At 42.6% G+C, this 21,946-nt stretch overlaps 1 protein-coding gene and 1 long non-coding RNA gene across 6 annotated transcripts in view; one reads left to right on the plus strand and one right to left on the minus strand.

Annotated features, from left to right (window-relative positions):
• Positions 1-19,148, minus strand: part of LOC308064535 — a 31,747-nt gene extending 12,599 nt beyond the window's left edge. Inside the window, exons 1-3 of one of the 3 annotated variants that reach the window (XR_013928429.1) lie at positions 14,626-19,148; positions 13,721-13,848; positions 5,591-12,976 (exon numbers count right to left, since the gene is read on the minus strand). This is a non-coding gene — a long non-coding RNA (uncharacterized lncRNA). Of the gene's footprint in view, positions 1-5,590; positions 13,849-14,625 lie in introns of those variants that run through there. The other 2 variants (XR_013928428.1, XR_013928430.1) reach the window with 2 other exon arrangements.
• Positions 19,149-19,334: 186 nt separating this feature from the next.
• Positions 19,335-21,946, plus strand: part of PPP3R1 (protein phosphatase 3 regulatory subunit B, alpha) — a 40,900-nt gene continuing 38,288 nt past the window's right edge. For 2 of the 3 annotated variants that reach the window (XM_080389133.1, XM_080389134.1), the window contains exon 1: positions 19,335-19,534. Coding sequence is in view for 1 of the 3 variants with exons in the window: in XM_080389131.1 (XP_080245257.1) it covers positions 19,532-19,534 (3 nt within the window). In the remaining 2 variants the exon portion in view is untranslated. The remainder of the gene's footprint in view (positions 19,535-21,946) is intronic. The other variant, XM_080389131.1, reaches the window with a different exon arrangement.

Here is a 21,946-nt window from a genome sequence, read left to right on the forward strand (position 1 = left end):
TTGATCATATTGAAGCAGAAGAACCAAAACTGATCCCTTTTTGGTAATTCATTTCCTCCTTGATACATGTGAGCGTACTGGGTTTAGAGTGGCAAGGTGTTGGTAGTGGGGGGAGCTACAGAGGTAGCTGCTAGAAGCTTCCCCCCTGTCCAACAGAGCCAATGCCAGACAGCTCCAAGACAGACCCACTGATGGCCAAGGCCAAGGCAATCAGTGATGGTGGTAGCACCTCCGGGATAACAAATATTTAAGAAGCGAGGTGGGGGGTGGGGAAACCAGTGCAACAGCAACTACAGCTGGAGAGAGGGGTGGGAACATGTGAGAGCAGCAGCCCTGCAGCCCCCAGGTCAGGGCAGATGGAGGCAGGAGCTGCTCCAGGTGCAGGAGCAGAGGTTCCCCTGCAGCCCGTGGTGAGGACCATGGTGAGGCAGGCTGTGCCCCCAGCCGGGGGGGGGGTGCGTGGTGGAGCAGATCCCCACCCCCAGCCTGGGGAGGTTCATGATGGAGCAGGTCCCCACCCCCAGCCTGGGGAGGGACCCCACACTGAAGCAGTGGGATGGCCAAAGGAGACTGTGACCCCATGGGAAGCCCGTGCTACAGCAGGCTCCTGGCAGGACCTGTGGAGAGAGGAGCCCAGGCTGGAGCAGGTTTGCTGGCAGGACTCGTGACCCCGTAAGGGACCCACGCTGGAGCAGTCTGCTCCTGAGGGAGGAACCCACGCTGGAGCAGTGCATGAAGAACTGCAGCCCGTGGGAATGGCTCGTGCTGGAGAAGTTCGTAGTGTCTCTCTTGTGGGAGGGAACACAAGCTGGAGCATGGGAAGAGTGTGAAGGATCCTCCTGCTGAGGAGGAAGGAGCAGCATAAACCGTGCATGATGAACTGACTGCAACCCCCATTCCCTGTCCCCCTGCACCACGCAGGGGGAGGAGGTAGAGAAAATCCAGAGTGAAGCTGCGCCCAGAAAGGAAGGTGGGGGTAAAAGGCAGGTGTTTTAAGATTTGGGGTTTATTTCTATTACCCTACTCTGATTTAATTGGTAATAAATTAAATTAACTTTTCCCCAAGTCAAGTCTGGTTTTGGCCATGACAGTAATCACTGAGTGATCTCTGCCTGTCCTTATCTCGACCCACAAGCCTTTCATTAATTTTCTCTCCCCTGTCCAGCAGTGGAGGAGGAGTGACAGAGCAGCTTTGATGGACATCTGGCATCCAGCCAGGGTCAACCCACCACAATGAGTACTGCAAATTTTCCAAATTGTTTTTAATCATGTCTATAATGGGAAATAATACTAAACCAAAAATAGATCACCAAAGTAATTGACAGTAGAAAAAAGGGCTGAGTCCAGACAAAAGGTTTTAGACTCCATCAGGTTCACTGGGATTTGAGAGTACGCAAGCCATGCTGAGTCAGGCCATAACTCTACTGTATCTCCAATTCTAACACTGTTCCATGAACTTCTGCACCTGTATTTGCAACACACCAGAAAGCTAGCACAATCATCCCCCCAAAGAACAGCTGCCTCAACTTTTCAGTAACTGAAAAGTTGGAAAATAATCGGTCCATAGCACCAGAAATAAAGAAGTTTTGTTTCCTATGCACTAATATTCTATATTTGTTTGACTGGTCTTTAAAAAGTTGAGACCTCAGTTGAAGCTTTTTATATAAGCGAGATAATAAGGAGTTGGGCCTCAGTGGATTTTTGGTATTTAACAAATATTAGGTTTATACATCTTCCCTCCTATAAGGATAATTAAAATATATATATATATATATTTCTCCTCTGCTCTATGGCCTGTTTTCACACTTAGTATTTTGGAGAATTTTGCTTGTCAAATGCAGCTGGATCATCACTGCATACACCTTGTTCCTTAAAGCAAGCTATAAAAGGCTTTGCAAAGTGTCAGTGGGAGCAATACTTCTTCCCTTGGCGATGGGTTTTGGTTTTTTAGGTTTTTGTTTTGTTTTTTCTAAGCTCAAATAGTTACTGGCATTCACACCATTAAAGATGCAGCTATCGACAAGATTTTAAACGAAAAAGGGGTGTGTGGGTGTGGATGTCTAATGCAGAACACTTACAGCCATGATGTACGCTCCACTGCAGCTTGCTGCTAGCATACCTTAGCCCTCATCTGGGAGGACCACATTTAGCCTTTGTATCCATTCCCTGGAAGAGTAACAGGAACTCAAATGTTCCAACAGCATTCTTTTCATCAGCAGTGCCAGAAAGTCAATGTGCACAGTTCTTTTAGGAGGCTACCAGATCACTCAATCTGGCTAATAGATGAAAACCTTGCACGGTACTAACACCACATATGGAGAGCTGCAGACTCCAGTTTTCTTACATCTATGTTCTTTTTTAAACAGTACTCAGAACACGCACAAAATGTTTTTATTAGAGCTGCAGTCAAGGACACATCAGCTATAATGAAACAGTAAAATTTAACTGCTGCCAACAACATTCTGCTTTGCTCTACAGTCAGTCTGAGCTCCTGCCCAACATCCACTTGCTATCAGGCTCCCACAGAGTGACACGAAGCTGCTTCTTCAAGAGTCCTAAAGTTTATTTTGCTTTTACTGCAACTCTTCACTATGCAGTTACGCAGTAGTAAACATGACCTTAACATCAAGTGGAAGTTTGGCAACAACTTGATTGCAAATGTAATCTACAACAGCCACAGAAGTTAACCAAGCCAAAAGCAGATACAGCTCTTAAAACCTCAGACTATAAATGGCTATACAAAATCACATTTCACACTGCAGTTTGCTAGCGTGATTAACTGTAGTGCTGCGTTACACCTGCAAATCATTTATCTTTTTGCAAATGCTGCAGAAGTAACGTAGATACCTCAGTACCTGATTGCCTTCAAATCAGGTAACAGTACAGGAAGAGGAATAATTCAGTGGTACCAGCTGAAATATGCATCATTAAACAAACGTGCAGGTCTCCATAGGATCAGGACCTTGGATGGTGAAGTGATGATCTAAAGTGCGCTGGAAAATAGAATGGCACCATAATTTTAAAGACTCAAAATGAAGGCCTGGTTAATGTAGCAGATAAAAAGTAAAAGGTTTCATCTGTTTTTAGGATAAATGTTTTAAAAGTTGAGTCCGTAAAGATTTATAGTTATAAAACACATCCTATTGCAATGTTTTATAAGACAGCCAGAAAAGAAATATATGTCAGATTTATTTACAAATAGGCTACAGAAATAGCAAGCTACTACCCTTGCTGCTGTTAAAAAAGAAAGCTGAAGTAAAAAGAGGAGGCTTCTCTGAAAGTAATTGTCTAGGTACAGACAAAAAGAAGATAAAACTGAAAATAAAGAGATGCAATATGCTGATTGTAACAGAACTCCTGAAGTGAACATTCTGATTAAATACTATGGCCACTTTTCAGACGTCAGCATATGAGAAGAGACATCAATTTTCTCTCCATTTAGCATTTTCCTTTCTCAGAACAGCACTTTGGTATAGGCAGTAGGCATACTTGGCTCAGGAATATACTGCTGAACTCACAAAGCTACTTCAAGTTTAATACGGGTTAGATCATTTCCTCACTTGACCTGGTTTAATTTCCAACCCAATACCTGTTTTCCAACGATTTCAGCTACAGCATTGTCAGGCCCTAAACAAGCAGCTTTGTGAACAGCTTAACTGGTAGCTGTTTCTCCCCACACTTATCACAGTCATACATTCCTGACTCTTCCCAGTGCCTCACTAGTGCTCATGCAATCACGTGGTCAGCCAGATCGGAAGGTCAATTTGGTGTACACTAATTTTGGGGAAGGTTATTTTTCAGTCACACTAGCTCCCTGTTTCCACCACACTTGCAGCCACAGGAATACAAACGGTGGCACAAGGGAGAGGTGAAGAAGGTATAGCAGGGACTGGCTGTGCCTCAACCAAAAACGAAACCGTGCCTTCATACGGGAGCTCAGGCCTCAGCTCACTACAGTGTTTGCAACCCTGCTGAAAGCAGCACACTGACTTGAGACCTCAGTTACTATGGTGATGAGCATTGAATAAATGTTTATATATCATTAGATAAATCCTCCCTTCAAGAAAGCAGTAGTCCTTCTTACAGGCAGCTACTAATTTTTTAAAATAAACAGATTTTTAAAAAGTATTAACATTTTAAAGCTTAATGATTGCTACTATTCAAGTTAATGGCAATTTAAACCTATGGCAAGAATTTTAAAAAGCACATGAAAAACTAGTCAATGAGAATCCCATTTCTTCCGAAGTCTAAACTACTAAACTCCCTAGAGATTAAGTTAATGCTTGTTTTTATACATTTTAGGTTTTTGCTTAAGAAAAACAGGAATGATTAATAAAACTACCTTATTTTTTATTATTGTTTAAGCTTATGAAATACTTACTCAATAAAAAATGAATGTATGAGTCCTTTTCTTCTATGCAATCACTTAACTAAATCACTTTTATTTGTAAAATACAAGCAGTATTTCCTAACTCTAAGCTTACTGTAAAAGGAGTAAGCCGATATAAACAAGCTAATTTAGTTGAAATGCTTAGTTCATAAACTCATGAGCAGCTTACTTCCTTTTACAAAAGATTATGAATCAGTAATTACAGTAGAACCATCTGCCACAAAGATGAATATTCTGCTTAGGGTTTTGAGGAACCCTTTGCCACAGCATTTATGTATAACTTAAGACTTTTTATTATTATTATTATTAAGAAAATCCAGTCCTAACATGTGATCACTAGTCATATTACGTAGCATCTAAAATTGCTTTAAATTTAAGGAATACTAAACTCGGATTAGACAAGATGATTTCCTAGAATCAATGAGTATAAAAACTAATGACAAAACTTAACCAAATGCTGAATTCCTACTTGAAGAAAAACAAATTGGCAAAATGCAGCAGAAACGTTGCCAGCTGATGAGATGCCTCATTCTTCCCACTACGATGCCATCTGTTGCCAGCTCTTCCCTGTCCACATGCACTACACTTCCAGCCTGACCCAGTTCCAGCCCTGATCTCAATTCTGATAGCAAAGTCCTGCTTTACCTACCTTACGGGTGTCAGAAACTTGACAGCAGGCAAGTAAAGATATTTCTACTCCCAGCCATTTATTACAAGCTCTTTTCTTTCACTGAAATTTTCTCCCTTCTCCCTAGCCTGCCAACAGAACTACATGTGTATTTGCTCCCCAGGTCAATTGTCAGAGTAATTAATTTTAGAAAAAACTTCAACCACATAAAGTGTTTAAGCTAAGAGGGATAGCATTTTAACCAGGAAGCAACCACGTGCAGGCTCATGCAAGTAGATCGTATGTGGGAAACTTCCAGTAAGAAGGGCAAAACCAACACCATATACTCTTCCTACAGCACAGCAGGAGCATATGTATGCACCTGGCACCTACCCACACACTACAACCTACTGAGAATAGTGAGATCTTAACCCTAAAAAAATCATTGACTAAATTTAGTTATCCTTTACATTGAGGCTGTAAATTCCTCCAAGGCAAACACTTGTTGTGCAAGAGATTAGTAGGAAGATGTACATTTCATCGTGAAGGAGAGTGTAATTTTGACTTGCTCCAAGAACAGGCCAAACCCTTCCTCCAGTTCGCATGCAAATTTATTACTGAAAACAACGCAGGTATTTGAGGGAAGAAACTCAGCTTAGAATCTGAATATCTCCTCAGGGACCATCCAAATCAAAACAGATCTTCACAAACACCAAGGTTTCCAGCTTTACCACCTTCTATCAAAGGATTTTTAAGTGACATTTACATATTTATAGAAGTGATCTTTGTTTCAATTGAGTATTTAGCTCTAGCTGCAGCCAGCAACATGTTATTGCAAAAGACAATAACTAGATAATTAGGTCAAACTGAATCTCTTTTTATCCTTAAAACCCATTCACAAAACATTCATTTACAGTTACCAGATAATCCATAGCATGGAAGCAGACATCCCCAAACACTGACACTAGAGCTATCAGTTGTGCTGAAAGCCAGGTCAATTACTTATTGTTACAGCTAAGACATCTTGAAGTGGATTTTCTTATTTAATACCTTTAACATTTTAAACTCATTTCAAACTTTAATGGTACACAGTCTTAAGAGATCCTGTTTTCATTTAAAGATGAAAGAGTAAAGAGTTTAGGTGAGTATCTTTACTTAAAAAACTGGATTCACCACAAATTTAGATTGTAGTACTGAAACAATGAAAATATGCAGCTTTTAAAGATTTTTCTCCCTTTTAATACCCAAAATTGTATTAGTGAGCTATTCTGTTTCTCTTTTATACGGATTTTTGCAGCTAATAAAAAACCCTCACCTAACACTTTGAAACTTTTATAAGGCAAAAAGACTCCTTTAATATTTTTTTCTCATTTTTGGTCTACAAAAAAGTATATAGGTTGGACGTGTCAAGCAAAGTTGGATTTACCATATTTGAATATCATGTACTTTTTTGTAAGTAATTATGGATTATACCACGCAAATATCAATGCACATATAAATATACCACACATTTGTGTAAGAATTTCTGAATCTTCCACCTAATCGTGCTATGGCCTTTCAAAAAGGACATTTCAGAACAGGCCTTAAATTTTGCATGCCCACCTGAGATACCTAGTGCGTATGGTCACACAGCAAATGAATGACAAATTTGGTGGTAAAAAAATCCTCTAAACTCAGTGGTGTGAGCAATACATTAGTGGAGGTGTTCCCAAAGTGATACCCAGGAAAGCATGTACGCTAGAAAATCTGTCTTAGACTTTAGAGTTAACACTAACCCACCTCATGGATGTTAGAGTGACTGATTTGTTAATAGCTGTAGCAAAGAATCACTGTGGTCCTGATCAAGGTTTGGCATCCCTAACTCTACAGTAAACTTAGTACTTAAGTGCTTAGTAATCCCATAAACCAGAACAGAAATAACAGGGTGTAAGCTAAACATTACGCAGATAAGAATGTCTGGACCTGTTCTGTGGCCTTCATCACCACAACAGCCAGCCAGGAGCACACTACTACACATTAGGAGACATTGGCCAAGGTGCAGCTCCTGAACAGGACCACACACTGCATGGAGACATTAAGGATGCCAAAGAGCCTATATGCTAGCATTATGGGAGTGGCAACAGGGGCTGCTCACAGCAACAGCCTTTCGTTGGTCTGCTCAGTGATTCAGCATGCTTCCAGCTGAATCTCATAGCTCAGCAAAACCAGACAGTCATTGGGAAACTATTTTCATCTCTTAACTGGAAGTTATCTGCAGATTAGCCCCAACCCAAACTCTCTCAAAATATAATTATCCCAAAATCGTTATGAGATACACAGGAGAAGACTCAAAGCTGGCTTCTCATGAATGGAGATCTCAAGCAAACACTTAAAGTGGCGGCTATCATGCCAAGAACAGAGTATTTTAAGCTTTCATTACGTTCTATAGCATACATCTATGGATGAACGCAGCCAGAACGAACACCCACATATTCAAAAGAAGATAAATGCACATGTTCACTAACAAATTAACCATTTGAGCAGTAAAACGTGCACTGAATGTTACTACAGTAACAATAAACTGAAGGACATCACTGGGGAGGTGAGTTCTTCCTTAACGATTATACAAACCAGGTACCTAATTGAACACTGTTCAATAAAGCTCTTAATTCTTAGTACTTAATTAAACAAGCTATATTCCCAAACCTGGAATTACCGTACTGCAAGTTCTTTTTTTCTTTTTTTTTTTTTTTTATTCTTATATACATTTCACTCCACATTAACAGGAATTAGATGATGGCATAACCCCTGGTTAAATTGTATTTTAGTTTGGTTAAAGAACTCCTAAGAATTTAGTGCTTGGTAGAGTACCATGGGATAAAGCCCTGAAGAGAAGAGGAGCCCAAGATGGCTGGTTAATATTCAAGAATCTCCTCCAAGCTCAGGAGCAATGCACCCCAACAAAGACAAAGTCAGGCAAAAATTCCAGGAGGCCCCCCAGATGAACAAGGAGCTCCTGGACAAATTTGAACACAATAAGGAAGCCTACAAAGGGTGGAAACAAGGACAGGTAGGCTGGGAGGAATACAGAGAAATTGTCTGAGCAGCCAGGGATCAGGTTAGGAAACCTAAAACCCTGACAGAATTCTGGCCAGAGATGTCAAGGGCAACAAGAAAATCTTCTATACTGATTCTATACTGGTGATAAAAGGAAGACTAGGAAAAATATGGGCTTTCTCTGGAAGGAAACGGGAGACCTGGTTACCTGGGAACTGGAGAATGCTGAAGTACTCAACAATTTTTTTGCCTCAGACTTCACTAGCAAGTGCTCCGGCCACACAGCTCAGGTCGCAAAAGGCAAAGGCAGGGACTGGGAAAATGACGAACCAGCCACTGTAGGAGATCAGGTTTGAGACCATCTAAGGAATCTGAAGGAGCACAACTCCATGGGACCTGATGAGATGCATCTGCAGGTCCTGAGGGAATTGGTAGATGAAGTGGCTAAGCCACTATCCATCATATTTGAGAAGTCATGGCAGTCTGGTGAAGTTCCCACCAACTGGAAAAGGGCTACGATGGAAAAAAGGAAGACCTGGGTAACTGCAGGCCACACAGTCTCAGCTCTATATCCGTCAAGATCATGGAGTAGATCCTCCTGGAAACTACGCTAAGGCACATGGAAAATAGGAGGTGATTGGTGAAGCCAACATGGCTTCACTAAAGGCAAATCACACCTGACAAATCTGGTGGCCTTCTATGACAGGGTAACAGCATTGCTGCATCAGGGAAGAGCAACTGACATCATCGACCTAAACTTGTGCAAAGCATTTGACACTGTCCCACATGACATCCTTGTCTCTAAACTGGATGTAGATTTGGTGGATGGACCTTTCAGTGGATAAGGAATTGGCTGGATGGTTGCACTCAAAGACTTGCAGTCAAAGGCTTGATATCCAAGTGGTGACCAGTGACAAGTAGTGCTCCTCAGGGGTTAGTACTGGATTGAGCGCACCCTCAGCAAGTTTGCCAACACCACCAAACTCTGTGGTGTGGTTGACAGACTAAAGGGAAGGGATGCCACCCAGAGGGACCTGGACAGGCTTGAGAAGTGGGCCCATGCAAACTTCATGAAGTTCAACAAAGCCAAGTGCAAAGTCCTGCACATGGCTTGGGGCAGCTCCAAGCACAAATACAGGCTGGGTGGAGAATGGATTGAGAGTAGCCCTGAGGAGAAGGACTTGGCAGGATGTGTGCACTGTGTTGGCAGATGAGAAGTTCAACATGAGCCAGCAATATGTGCTTACAGCCCAGAAAGCCAACCACATCCTGGGCTGCTTCAAAAGAATGTAGCCAGCAGGTCGAAGGAGGGTGATTCTGCCCCTCTACTCCACTCTCATGAGACCCCACCTGCAGTGCTGTGTTCAGCTCTGGGGCCCCCAGACTTTTTCCAAGGGCAGGTAGTGATAGGACAAGGGGCAGTGGCTTTAAATTGAAAGGGGATACATTTAGAGTATATATAAACAAGAAATTCTTCACTATGAGGGTGGTGAGGCACTGGCACAGGCTGCCCAGAGCAGCTGTGGATGCCCCATCCCTGCAAGTGTTTAAGGCCAGGTTGGATCGGGCTTGGAGCAACCTGGTCTAGTGGTAGGTGTCCCTGCCCACAGCAGGGAGGTTAGAACTAGATGATCTTTAAGGTCTCTTCCACCCCAAACTATTCTATGACATGATTCTATGCTTTATCCACAGATCCCAAGTGCTTTAGAAGATTCCAGCTCTAATTGCTTCAGTGATGGATTTTTTTTTTTTTCTTAGTACCACAAGCTTTAATAGCTTTAGACATTCTCAGCTCTTTTTTAGCACCTTCAGAAGCCCTGATCAGGTAGTACCATTTCCTCTTTAAAAAGTCCATCTGCAGGGTCACTCAGACTTTGCAGGAACTGGGAGGCTCTGAAAGCAATATAGCTCTCAGATCAGCAGAATTTGTTTTGTTTTATTTTTAAAACATTACTTACTCCACACAACTATTTCAAAGGCTTTGACCTCCCAAGGCTTGCAACAAGCAGTTTTCAGCTATATCCAAGCTGAAATGTTCTGAGTGTTGACAACCAGGTTATACTGAAAATTATTTCCCTGGAGAATTCATCTAAAATATGCTCTATTTATTGCACTCAGAACAGCAGTGCTTAAAAAAACCTAACAGCCCACACAAGAAGAGCTGCAGGTTGTTCAACGTGAAAGGTAGATCTGCATTTATGTGTCTGAGGAAAAAAAGGAAGCCTCCACACACACTGGACAAATTCTCTGACTGTACCAGATGTGGGTACATCTGGCATGCTATCAAGACTGTCCTGGTCAACAGAGGGAGAAAGGGGTTCACTCCCGAGAGGATTACATACATGCTTCTCCTCCATAAGAGCAGTGCTCCTCTCTTCCCTGACCCTAGGCTAAATCCAGTAGTAACTGCTGCTGTATTTGATCAGCAGAAGACTGACTGGCATAATTAGTCCCTTTCATCCCAGGGTATGATTACAGGATGCAGGCACAGGGAGTGAAAGCTTTCAGTTGCTTGCTACTGAGGTCTTGCTCAAAGTATTGCTAGAGCTGAAGAGCTCATATCCAGCAGGGCAAGACAGCATCAATTCCCCGTATTTATCCTTTGCTACGTATGCCAAAATCAGTAAGTAGCATGCTGCCTCACCATGCCGCGAGGGGTGTTTCTCGGTATGGTTTTGATCTGCAAGGGGGCCAGAATATAAACATTTCCCAGACACGTCCTACACTTTTAGCTCTGCTGGTTAGCAACGGAAGGTAGCAAAATACTCCTGTGAGTAGAAGTCAGCCAGAAGACTGCAAATTACGTTGACCAAAGAGCCACCACAGCGTTGTTTATTCTAGTCCAAAACTGGCATGAGCTGTAACAGGACAAAGGCACTGACTGCAACTACACTAGAAGTTTTCTCAGAATGGCAACTAAGGAATGGAAACTAAAAAGGTTTCTCAGAATGGCAGTACTGCCTCATCCACAGGTCCAGCAGAACTGTATACATCTCAGTAAACCTTTGTCCAGTTTCCAATCCATGCAGTTATAGCATTAGTCAGAGGCAACATGCTTATTACAACACTAAACAAGCTTCCATACTTTTTTTTAATACTAAGATTTACACGCATTACAGAGCTCTCACAGCATTGCGAAGTACACTTGCGTACTTCGCCTACCTGTGCTTTAACTCTCCATTGCAGTTTTACCAGCTATCCCTATGTCTATAGAAAGGGCCACGTGGCAACTCCAGCTGAATGGGAGGAGATATAAAGTTGAAGTTCTTTACACACAGATATGATTTTTTTCAGCACAAATAGTCTCACCACATAAGTATTACCCTGATAATGAATAATCTGTACTATTCTTTTTTGTGTGATACTGTCCTCTTAAATCTCCATTTGGTTTTTTATGCATAAACATATGCACCCATGTCACAAGATGTTCTGTTGAGCTCCCCACCAGCTGAAAAGCATTAGAACTAGTACTAGTCTTATTCTTCCTGCCACAGACAAGGCTTACAGGAGCAGGTCTTTTGAAACTAGACTCTACATTGAGGAGTGCCTGGAGTATGTCTTCTTGTATGATATGTGATGCTTCAACTAGGGACAGCACATCTGAGGAGATTATCATCCAGTGGTAAAATTGTTTGGGCTGTAGGAAAATTCCAGTGGTGGCACTTCATAGTACAAAATTCAAAGTTGTTTTCAGTGTGCAAAGCAGGCTGCAAAATAAAATGCACAATTTCCAGAAAGCAGAATTCTTCCTTGTTGACTGAGAGGGGAAAACTAGTACTGTATGACTAGCTCACCCAAAGTGTCACGGTATTTACTTAGGAACTTCACTTTCATTATGCATACCTTTGGTCTGCAGGGAAAGAGAAGTAGCGGGGGAAGTCTGATATGATAATATGAGCAAATGCCTTTATTCTGACTTTTGAAATCTCCTCTGGAAACTCTGCATGTCCTTCCGGAAAAGGAAAATCTCTGTTTTTTCCTTACGGGGAATTTCTTGTGGGAAGTTCAGTGACAGGATGATTGATGAGAAGCTAATGCTAAATCCACTAAAGTTATAAATCCATTCCACACCAGGAAGTAAATGGTACTTTGTCAAATAGGTATGAAGCAGAAGCATCATGATTTACAGCATATCACAGTAACAAGTTGCACCTCGTCCCTGGCAAGTGCCCCTTTTAATTAGGCACTCTTTTGCAACCTGAAGGCCCAAAGATTTAAGTCACACAAAATCTTCAGATTATAACTTGGCTGGACTGGCTGTTAATCAGTGTTAATTCCTGTAAGGGATTCTTTAACCTCTGTGCAAAGCAAGAGCTCCCAGCAGCTGTATTGACTCTGCACAAAAAAAAAGTTGCAGTCTTTCAACTGTTGTTTCTCTAAGGAAGAGGAGCTTCATCTTTTGTGCCAGGAAGTGCCAGGAAGCTACATCTTTTATGATTCCTTAGGTGACCGTACTATGCTAAAAGTGCAAAGTATAAGCATTCAGCAGCAGTATCTATCCCTTCTGGCATCGAGGGGAAAGGATAAAACCTAGGATGTCCAAACACTTTGGATTCAGGACTTGAACCTGCTTTATGGGAACAAAACACAGAATCCCCATCCAGCAGCGCGAGAGTAATTTCACTCTTCTACTGAAAGCAACAAAGCAGGACTGAAACTTCACCCACCACCAAAGAGCTAAGGCAATTTTCTAGTCCTGTGCTGCAGATCCAGAATATTTAAAGTCTACCACGGTATGAAAAAAACAGTATTCAACAGTGATCCAAACACTGGCAGACAGGCACAGGTGACAGACTAGGTGCTTTACACTTCAAGGAAACAGCATCACCAAAACCAGTTTCACCATGTCTAAAGTAGTAAAAACCTGTTATATACACACAGGTTGTAGTCTATGTTAGCATCAAATTAGTTCCTTGGCAATTCTTAGATGCACTTCTGAATTCCTGTGGCAAAAAAAAAAAAAAAAATCACATCCTGTGGCAAACAGACCTAGTTGACATACGGGGTTACACTCTGTCCTGTGTCTCAAATTGAAACTACAAACCACATTGTCCTCAATATATACTCTGTTAAAGGCAAAATTCACACAGCCATGGGTATCACTAGGCTTATTTCAATCACAACTCAGAGTTGGGCCACCACCTCAGTGACTGGCAAAGAACAAAGGGGCACAGCTTATATACACTTATCAAATCATTAGCCAGCGTCTGAAGTTTCTAGAAGTTTCCTTTGGTCTTCTCAGTTCTGCAAATCCATCACCTGACCCTGTCCCAGTTGATTTATCTATTTGGTTCCAGTCTCTGCCTCAGTTCCAAAGTCCTCCTCGGATCACGATCTTCTTTCTGCCTGCTTTAACTCACACAATCCTTCAAGCACACCTAGTTTTTGAACAAGCAATTCCTATTCACATATACTAATTTTTTAAAAAACACCTGTGTTTCTGAAAGCACCTGTGTATACAAATTGATCATCTATTTTTTCTCTATTCTCCCACTGATTAACTTGACTGAGTTTTAAATCAGCCTTGGATTAGGGCCATACAAGTGACAAGGCCTGGTTCTGCCACTTAGCAGCTTCAGCACTTTACATTTCTTCATTCAAAATACATTTTCTTTAACACACTCCTAAGAAAGTCTCTGCATGGAACAGAGGCACACAGTGGAGAATCACACACGCATGGTGCTTACCTCAGTGTGGTCTCATCTCCTCAGCTGAGGGGGCCTTGAACATTTACATGAATACATCTGATCATGCTGCATCATGTTTTCCTTGACAGCTCTAACAAGCTGCTTAATTTTTCACACAGATGACTGCACTGTAAATGAAAACAGATTACATGAGTGCTGAAAGCACAGCAATCAAAGCCATGAAAAATGCACAGCTAAGATGGATGCAATTTACCATATCACACCACAGACAGCATTTGTTAATGCAATTCTTTTTCTTTTACATGACAACAAAAAGGGTTAACAGACACAAAAATTGATGCTACATTCATTAAATTCCCTGCAACAGATATTGATACATTAAAAGGTACTCCACATGACAACAACATCTATTTTGATTAGTTTTGAGTCAGGTTACTTACTGGTTTTCAAAATTTGTCCCCAGCTCAAACTGTTAGGGGATCAACAATCAAGCAATTCTCATTTTCTCTCTACCATAAGAAAAAAAAAAAAGAACTAGAACTTCTGGCATTGTTCCAGTTCAGACTCCACTGTTTCACTATTAAATTATAGGTCTAGTTTGCTACCTCAGTCATCATCTTCAGAATTTATACTGGCCCAAACCTGAACCTGTCAGCCAACACATGACCAGTAATAAAACAGGTACCAACTTAAAATAATTCAAGTAATTGTTTCCACAAGATTGAAGTTACATACATTAATAGCTCATTAATATCCTGTGCAGGCCAATCTCTACTGCCTACTCAGTTACTGCAGGAAGATAAGAACTTCACAAGTCAGACTGCCACATGTGTATCTCTAGCAGAGTTAAACAAAAGCAGCAAGCCGTTAAAACAGTGGTAGGCAAGCACACCAGTGGAAGAAAAAAAACCATAAATCACTGTATTTCTGCTTGCAGCACTTACCTCAGTTGTTGCAAGGTCTCTGAGCAGTCAGCCCACAGCTCTTAAGGGTTCCCCAGAACAAAAGTCGTCAGGAAAAAATGGCCAATTATACCAAGCGTAGCTACAGCTGGATGCCATCAAGAAATCTTATCAGCTGCTAGGCAAATAAGATCACTACATGAAATTATTATGCAAACAGCACAGTCTCAAGAAAAATGTAACCTTTTAGTCTCAATCTTTCTTGCAAATTGTTTCCATATATTTGTTCTGTAGGGAGCTATCTGATATCTTCTGCCATTATAGGCACAGTGTCAAAGATATCAAATGCATTTTTATCCCCAGTTTATCCTAGCCAGAACTGGCAGTAAGGTTAGGAAATCAGAAGACCACTCTTTATAACCCAGTTAAAAAAAAAAACAAACAACCAAGTTTCATGCAGTGATTTTCAGTCTCTAGCTTCAAGTCTCTGGGGGCTGTTAATTACCACCAAGAGCTGAAAAGGGTACCCGAAGCAATAATCCTGCTATCAGGACTTTTAATTCACACCACCTTGGGCAGCAAGATCCACAGATCAGAAGTATTTACAACCACTGTCTCAGTAAAAGCACATGTGCTAGAGACAATCATACATCTACACATGCTCTAGCAATTTAAAATCCAATATCCTGCAGTGATGTAAAATGAGCCAACGGTTAACCCAAAACTACCCCATTAACCTACAGCTTCACAAGGCTTCTGTAACCCACAGCTTTCTTCTGGTCTTAAGGAGAGCCGTATTCTTCGTTTTCTACGTAAAGCGAAAAGCCTTCTCCTGTGTCCCTACCCTCTCATTTGACCAGTTCTTTCAGCTGTGCCTTACTGGATCTGAAAAGCATCATCTCCCTCTCCTCCCAAATCCTGGCAATTTATACATACTCTCACAAATATGCAAGAAAATAAGGGCAGATTCCCTTTGATTTCTTTCAACTGAAACGACAGATGTAGGTGTAAAGGAGATATAATGAGGCACGCTTTATCTTTCCAACCATTTGTCAGTTCTACTCAGTATTGTATCTTCAGATTTGCTTATTATCCTACCTGTTATTACAAATGAAATGAGAGTAATCAATATGGTGCATCGCTTTTACAGACATTAGAGTTCAAGACCTGCACTAACAGGGCAATTCACAGATGCTGAGAAAGGACAGTTTTAATTTCTATCTAAAAAGGCTTCCTCTTGTGCTGATAAAATACTGCTTCTCCCACCCACTATAGATGAAAGCACTTTCCCTCAAAGCCAAAGACAGTGGTTTTCCTTTTCTCCTTCTAGAGCATCAAAGAAGTGAAAGAACTTACTTATTTTTATAACACACTACTGGAGCCCATGAGAATATGCACATGCTTAAAAATCATGTATTCTGAAGCTTTACTGCACTGTCCCAAGAGCCTACCTGCTTTGCTAGGAAAAGCTGCTTACAGTCTGTAAAGGGTCAGGGCAGAAGATTATTTAATTAGGTGGCAGCCCTCACTCTGGGTTAACAGAGGGGGGGAATGCTTCATTCAAATTGCATCCAGTTATGTTTCTGAGTAAGGGATGTTTATATGAAGACCAGCGCAAGGCAAGTCAAAGGAAGATATGCTTGGGGGATCAAAGAGACGTGCTATATTATAAAAAACTCAAAACTTGAAGACAGATAAGGCATCACAAATAGCAGTTTAAAAGAAGTGTGCTATCAAAAGAACTGCAGCTGTAGTCCAGACACATAAGCAGAAACACGAAAACTGTTTTCCAGGCATTAGGTCAAGCACTATGTAAGCCAAGTCATTACTGTTAATAACACTGAAGAACCAAAACAGGTACAGTTTACATACCTGTTTATTTATCTGTAGCTAAACAGGCTTACAATTACATGAAGATACATATTTATCCTAGTTTGAATGGTTGCAATTATGTTGCAGATGAGCTTTACTAAAAACCAGAAACTGACAAAATACAGACTTGTCTGAACCTTACTCTAAAAAAAAAAAAAAGAAAATTGAAATACCGGTATTTGCAAAAAGACTAGTCAGAAATATAGATAATATAATGCAAAGTGTTAAATGCAAGTCATGTTTTTATATAGACTCTTATCTATACATTAACACATGCCATCTTGCTTTTTTAACTTTTAGAAGTCAAAAAAGAAAAGCAACTTCAACACATACGCACAACAGAAAAAGAAATTAACAATGAATTAGCTCATCTTTGTACTGCATCTAGAGGTTCAAAATTACTAGCAATGACATAACTGCATTACAAGGTAAGAATTATATTTTCTAAGTTCTTGGTTGTCTCTACTTGGAACTTAAAAAGGTAACAATTAAGGTATTGTATTCCTCATTCCTGCTTATTTCAGTCCATTAACATTATGCAATAGAAATTCTAACCATATTCAACTTCATTTAGCTGATTTTACTCCAGATTTGCATCTGCTAGATAAGGCTGCAGTGAGAGAGATGTAAGCAGCAAAACTGTTTTACATCAAAACTTTTTTTTTTTGAGATCTTAAGTTATTATAATTTCATTTTTTTGGCTAGAGTCCAGTTAGTTTTAATACAAGTTTTAAGTGAAATCTAGGAATGTTTTATTCCCACACATCCTAGCAACTAGATTCTGCAACCCCCACCCACCCCCCACCCCAAAAAAAAGAAGAGTTGTCCTAGCCACACGTGTCTGTTAATAACAAAAGCCAGGAGATTCCTTCCTTAGATCAGACCATTTTACAGTTTATAATCTCTCACTGTGGCCAGGCAGAGGATCTTACCAACAAGGCCTTTTTTGCTGATTTGATATTAACTCAAAGCTTACGGTTATGCATTAGTGGTTGTTTTGTTTTCTTCTGGTGAAAATTACCTTTTATTCATAACCTTTTAGTTTCACTCATCACCATGTTCTTTTTACTTATTTTTCCCAGATTTTTCTGTGCAATGTCCCTAATCCACTCTTACTTCCTCCTGGCCAGCCTCACCCCGTTCTGCAGATGTGAAGGCATGCTGAATATCAGTTTCCAAACCGAACCTGCATCAGTCATTAACAGTTTCTAAGATCTGCACATTTATAGCCATGCTTGGCTTCTATCTTTCAGATCAAAACTTCTAATCTGTTCTTGATCTTCACAGTCTCCCTTTATTTATCTAGGTTCCTGAGCAGGCTTCCCACAGAGTATAAGAGATTCCCCATTCCTCTTAGCATTTGCACATTAGCATTTGATTTCCAGGTTTCTCCAGGAATTCTTAAGGTAATTTTTGCTAGCCTTAGACCAGCTCAGGCTCCCACAAACAAGCCAACAGTGACAAGGCAGTTCCTTTTACAGAAGCTGAAGAGAGAAGAAATTACCGTTTTAGACTGGAAAGTTCATGCTCGGCTATGATCCTAAAAAATTAACCTGGTTTTAAAGCAATAATCCAGCCTTCCCTTCCCCCACAAATGAGGTTGCCATTCACCTTGAACTTGGCAGGATTGATTTGCATTTCCCTGGCAAAGTTTCTAGCTATTGTGAGCCAGATAGCAAATGCCTGAAAAACAACATCAACATCAACTGAATCTTCTCTTTGGCAGTATTAACACAACAGTATTTTATATGTAATTATTATTTTCACATCACCACTTCATTTGTCAAGTGTTATGCGCTGTGTCATGGTGCTCCAAAATAAACACATTCAGCAGAGCGAGCACAGAGAGAAGGGCAAAAACAGCAAAGGGAATGTGAAATCAACCCATCATTACTCACTATCTTTCTTTACCCTTCACAGAGATTTTCAAAGGTGTCATCTGGCCTACTTAAAACTTTACAATACAGAGATCACTCCCTGAGGGTCATCCTTCCTTATGCAAGCAGTTGCATTGCCCTAAATCTTGCTTCAAAGGGCTTACTAAGACCGAATCTTTCATCTTTGTTTGCATTCAACTGTTTCAGTCATTTTATTTTGTAAACTATCCAGGATACGAAGCACACAAACATACACGTAAACGCATTTAAAGAATAATCTAATTACAGCACAATTCCTTTCCTTTTGTGTAATTAGCACTACGAAAACACAATACTCTAAAATTTGTTAGGTGCTGGAGCAGCTTCCACTCTGGATGGCCTCGTTGAGATATAAGGTTAAAAACCCCCGAGGGAAGTAACAACTAGAACATCAGGAAAGCAAGCACCACTCCCACCTATGCTGAGGTTTCTCCCTGTCTGCGTTTTTTTTTTTTTTTTTAAAGCAAAAATAACCTGTGGAAGAAAGCTAGAGCAGCAAAGACTCCAGCAACACAGCTGATGAAGTAGTTGAGAGAGGCCAACCTAAGCAGAGGGCACGTGGGAGAACCAGGACAACCAGCTGCTTGCTCTAATAGCTCCTGAACACCTGAGGGAACCTTTCCCCAGGAGGAGACCTGAGGAAGCTAGCACAGGCCTATCTTGTGGCAACAGATAACACTCAACGCCTTACAGAGGGGACGTCCTAGCAGCAGAGCCAAGACCCCACAACTCTGCCTTCACAAAGGCTTCTCCCCCACCCCGTACCCCTTGGGAAACCCCGCAGAGCAATCGAAACCACCCCCACAACCTCCTCTGGCCGCCATTTTGTCCTGCCCGCCTCTGCCTTCCCTCCCCCGCCTCGCTGCCTGACGTCACGGCCGCGCCCCGCCCCCCGCGAGGGCGGTGCTCGGCGCGGCGGGTGCCCGGATGTGGGAGGCCCCGCCCCCGCTGCTGAGCGTTAGTGTCGCTCGCGCCCCCTCCCTCGTTCCCTGCGCGGCGTTGCGGGTCAGCGCGAGCCACTGCCGCAGTGAGGGGAGCCGGAGCCGGCGGCAGCGGTGGGCCCGAGGCACGGCGGCGGCGACGACGCCGAACGGGCACAGCGAGGCCGGGCTTCGGTGGATTGAACTGCGGGGGAGACGCCTGAACGCCCACCCGCCGCCATGGTGAGGACCCTCCTTCGCTTCCTCTCCCCGCGGAGCCCCCCGCTCCCGCCCCGTCGGAATATTCCAGACCGGGCCAAGCCGCGGGGGTGGGGGGCGAGGCAACGGCCCCGCGGCCCGGACCGGCGGCCGCCCCGCCTCGCTGCCGCTGCCCTGCCTCTGACCCGTTTCCTCCGCGTCCCGCCCCTCACCGTCCACGTCCTCCCGTGGGCGAGCGCCTCGCTGGGCTCCCCCCCTCCGCCCCCCCCTCCCCGGGCCACCGCAGTGGCCACCCCGCCTCTCCCCGGGGGCCGGCACGGCCCCCCGCTTCCCCTCCGCCGCCCACGGCCGCCGCCTCGGCCCCCCGCGCCCCGCTGCCTCCCCGCCTCCGCCCCCCGCCCCGGCAGCGCTTCGCGGGCCCGGCCCCCCCCCGCCGCATCGCTCTCGGGCCCCCGCTCCCCTCACCCGCGCCCCCCTTCCCCAGGCCGGGGGTTCGCGCTCCCCGGCCTGCGCTTCGGCTGCTCCCCGGCGGCGCCCTGAGCGAGCCCGGCGTTGTGGTAGCGGTGTCTTGCGAGGGTTGTTCTGCCCTCTCGGGGGGGTGCCCCTCTCCCCCCCGCGCCCGCCGTGCGGCGGCGTTTTGCTGTTCATGTGCAGACCGGAAAGCTATAATGCACGTAGCCCATGGCAGGGAGAAGGGGCACATAATGCATACGTTAACGGGGCCGGGTTCAGAGAGCTGACGCCTCAAATGGGATGGGGATGTGGGCTTTGAGGCTGCGGGGAGAAGGTAGGGCCGTACGGGCAGGTGTGTGCATTTGGGTTGCTTTGCTTTTTAAATCATGATGGTTTAAATTTCCCTTCTACTGCCGTAAAATTCACCCGGAGATACAGTATGGAGTCCTGTAGTATTTTACGTCGACACTAGGGGTGTCTCCTGCTTTTCACCGCTGCCAAGAAATCAACGCCCTTTTTTAATAAACATTTATTTTAGCCTAAATTATCCAGTACCCTGGCTGCAGGAAGACTGGCAATATTTTGGTTTTACAGCGGAGAAATACAAGTGGTTTGAACTTTTTCGTTCTTAACCCTTTAAAAACAAGGCCAGCTGTTTATCACATTTCACGTCAGACCTCACAGGGCCTGGGAGCCAAAAATGGGTTTCCTTTTGTTTTTAAGCAGGGAATTGCAGTCGTTCTTCTGAAAAATAAAGTTATAGCAGAAACCAATGCGCCGTGCTCCTACTGTCTTAGTGTGTATGCTTTAATGTCTTGTTAAATGTGCATTTGGAGAAATACTTTGAAATGTTTACAGGTTTAGGTTTCAGCTGGGGACTAAACCAGCGTGTTTACTGAATGCCTTCATGCAGACTTGGAGTATGTTAAGACTGAGAAAAGAAGGCTTGTATTTTGAGAACAAGATATTAATGAAGTGGAGACTTTGAAAAAAGTTACGATTAAAAATTACACCATGGTTGCGATACCGCTAATTGCTGTCAATATATAGATGAACAGTGATTGCCTTCCATATGACAGTTGTGCTCATGCTGCCATTAGGTGGTGGTTCTGTGAAAGTTTTGTTCTCAAAGGCTTGCCTGACAAGATGTGCTAACATGCATGAAAGGAAAGAAAATGTTGTTTAACCATGATGTCCGTGTGTGTTAGTGGCTTGTAATGAACTTTCATGTATGATTAACTTCAGTTACTTTTTCTTGATTCTGCTGTAACTAAAATGGTCCTAGCATATTTTGATGGTATAATCATGACTGATTTTGTGTATGATCAGTTGCAATGTGTAAATGCAGATGCTAGGAAAAAGTTATGCTGGATGTTATGTCTGCCAGTAAAGGTGTTTGTTCGCGTAAGCAGTAACAACACCAGGAGAGTTGTCACCCTAGCTGTATCAGTACACTGGTTCTGATAACACCTGATCTTAGATGCCTTGTAGTCTGAAAACCAAGCTAAAACTAAACAGCTGGTAAACATTAAAAAACAAAACCCCAAACATTTCATTTCAGTTAGTTATTTTTACGTCATTACCTTGTGGATTTTTCACTGAAGGAGTTGACTTTTAATGAAAGAGTAGACCTTGTTTCAACCTTTACTTTATTAAATAGAGCAATTCTTTTTCACAGTTTGGTGTAACATTTTTTCTGTGTTCTTACAGGGCCAGGGAGATGACAGTTACAGTGAAGAGAGATGAACGTATTGTTGTGTTCCTAGTAGGTAGCTTAAGATAACACATAAACATCTAACGAGTCAAAGAATGTAGTTCTGGATGCTTTGGTATTAGCGAGTTCTAAAATAATCGATCAGGCAGAGCATAAGATGAGTCCATTACATAATGCTAGAAGTAATGTTGATAGGCTACTTCCGTCAGAGTTGACGTAGCAAGTTTTTCCTATGAGTAGTAATTTCTAGGAAAAGGTAAATAGCACAG

This window comes from Falco punctatus (assembly GCF_963210335.1).
Source record: "Falco punctatus genome assembly, chromosome: 5".
Taxonomy (NCBI): Eukaryota; Metazoa; Chordata; class Aves; order Falconiformes; family Falconidae; genus Falco; species Falco punctatus.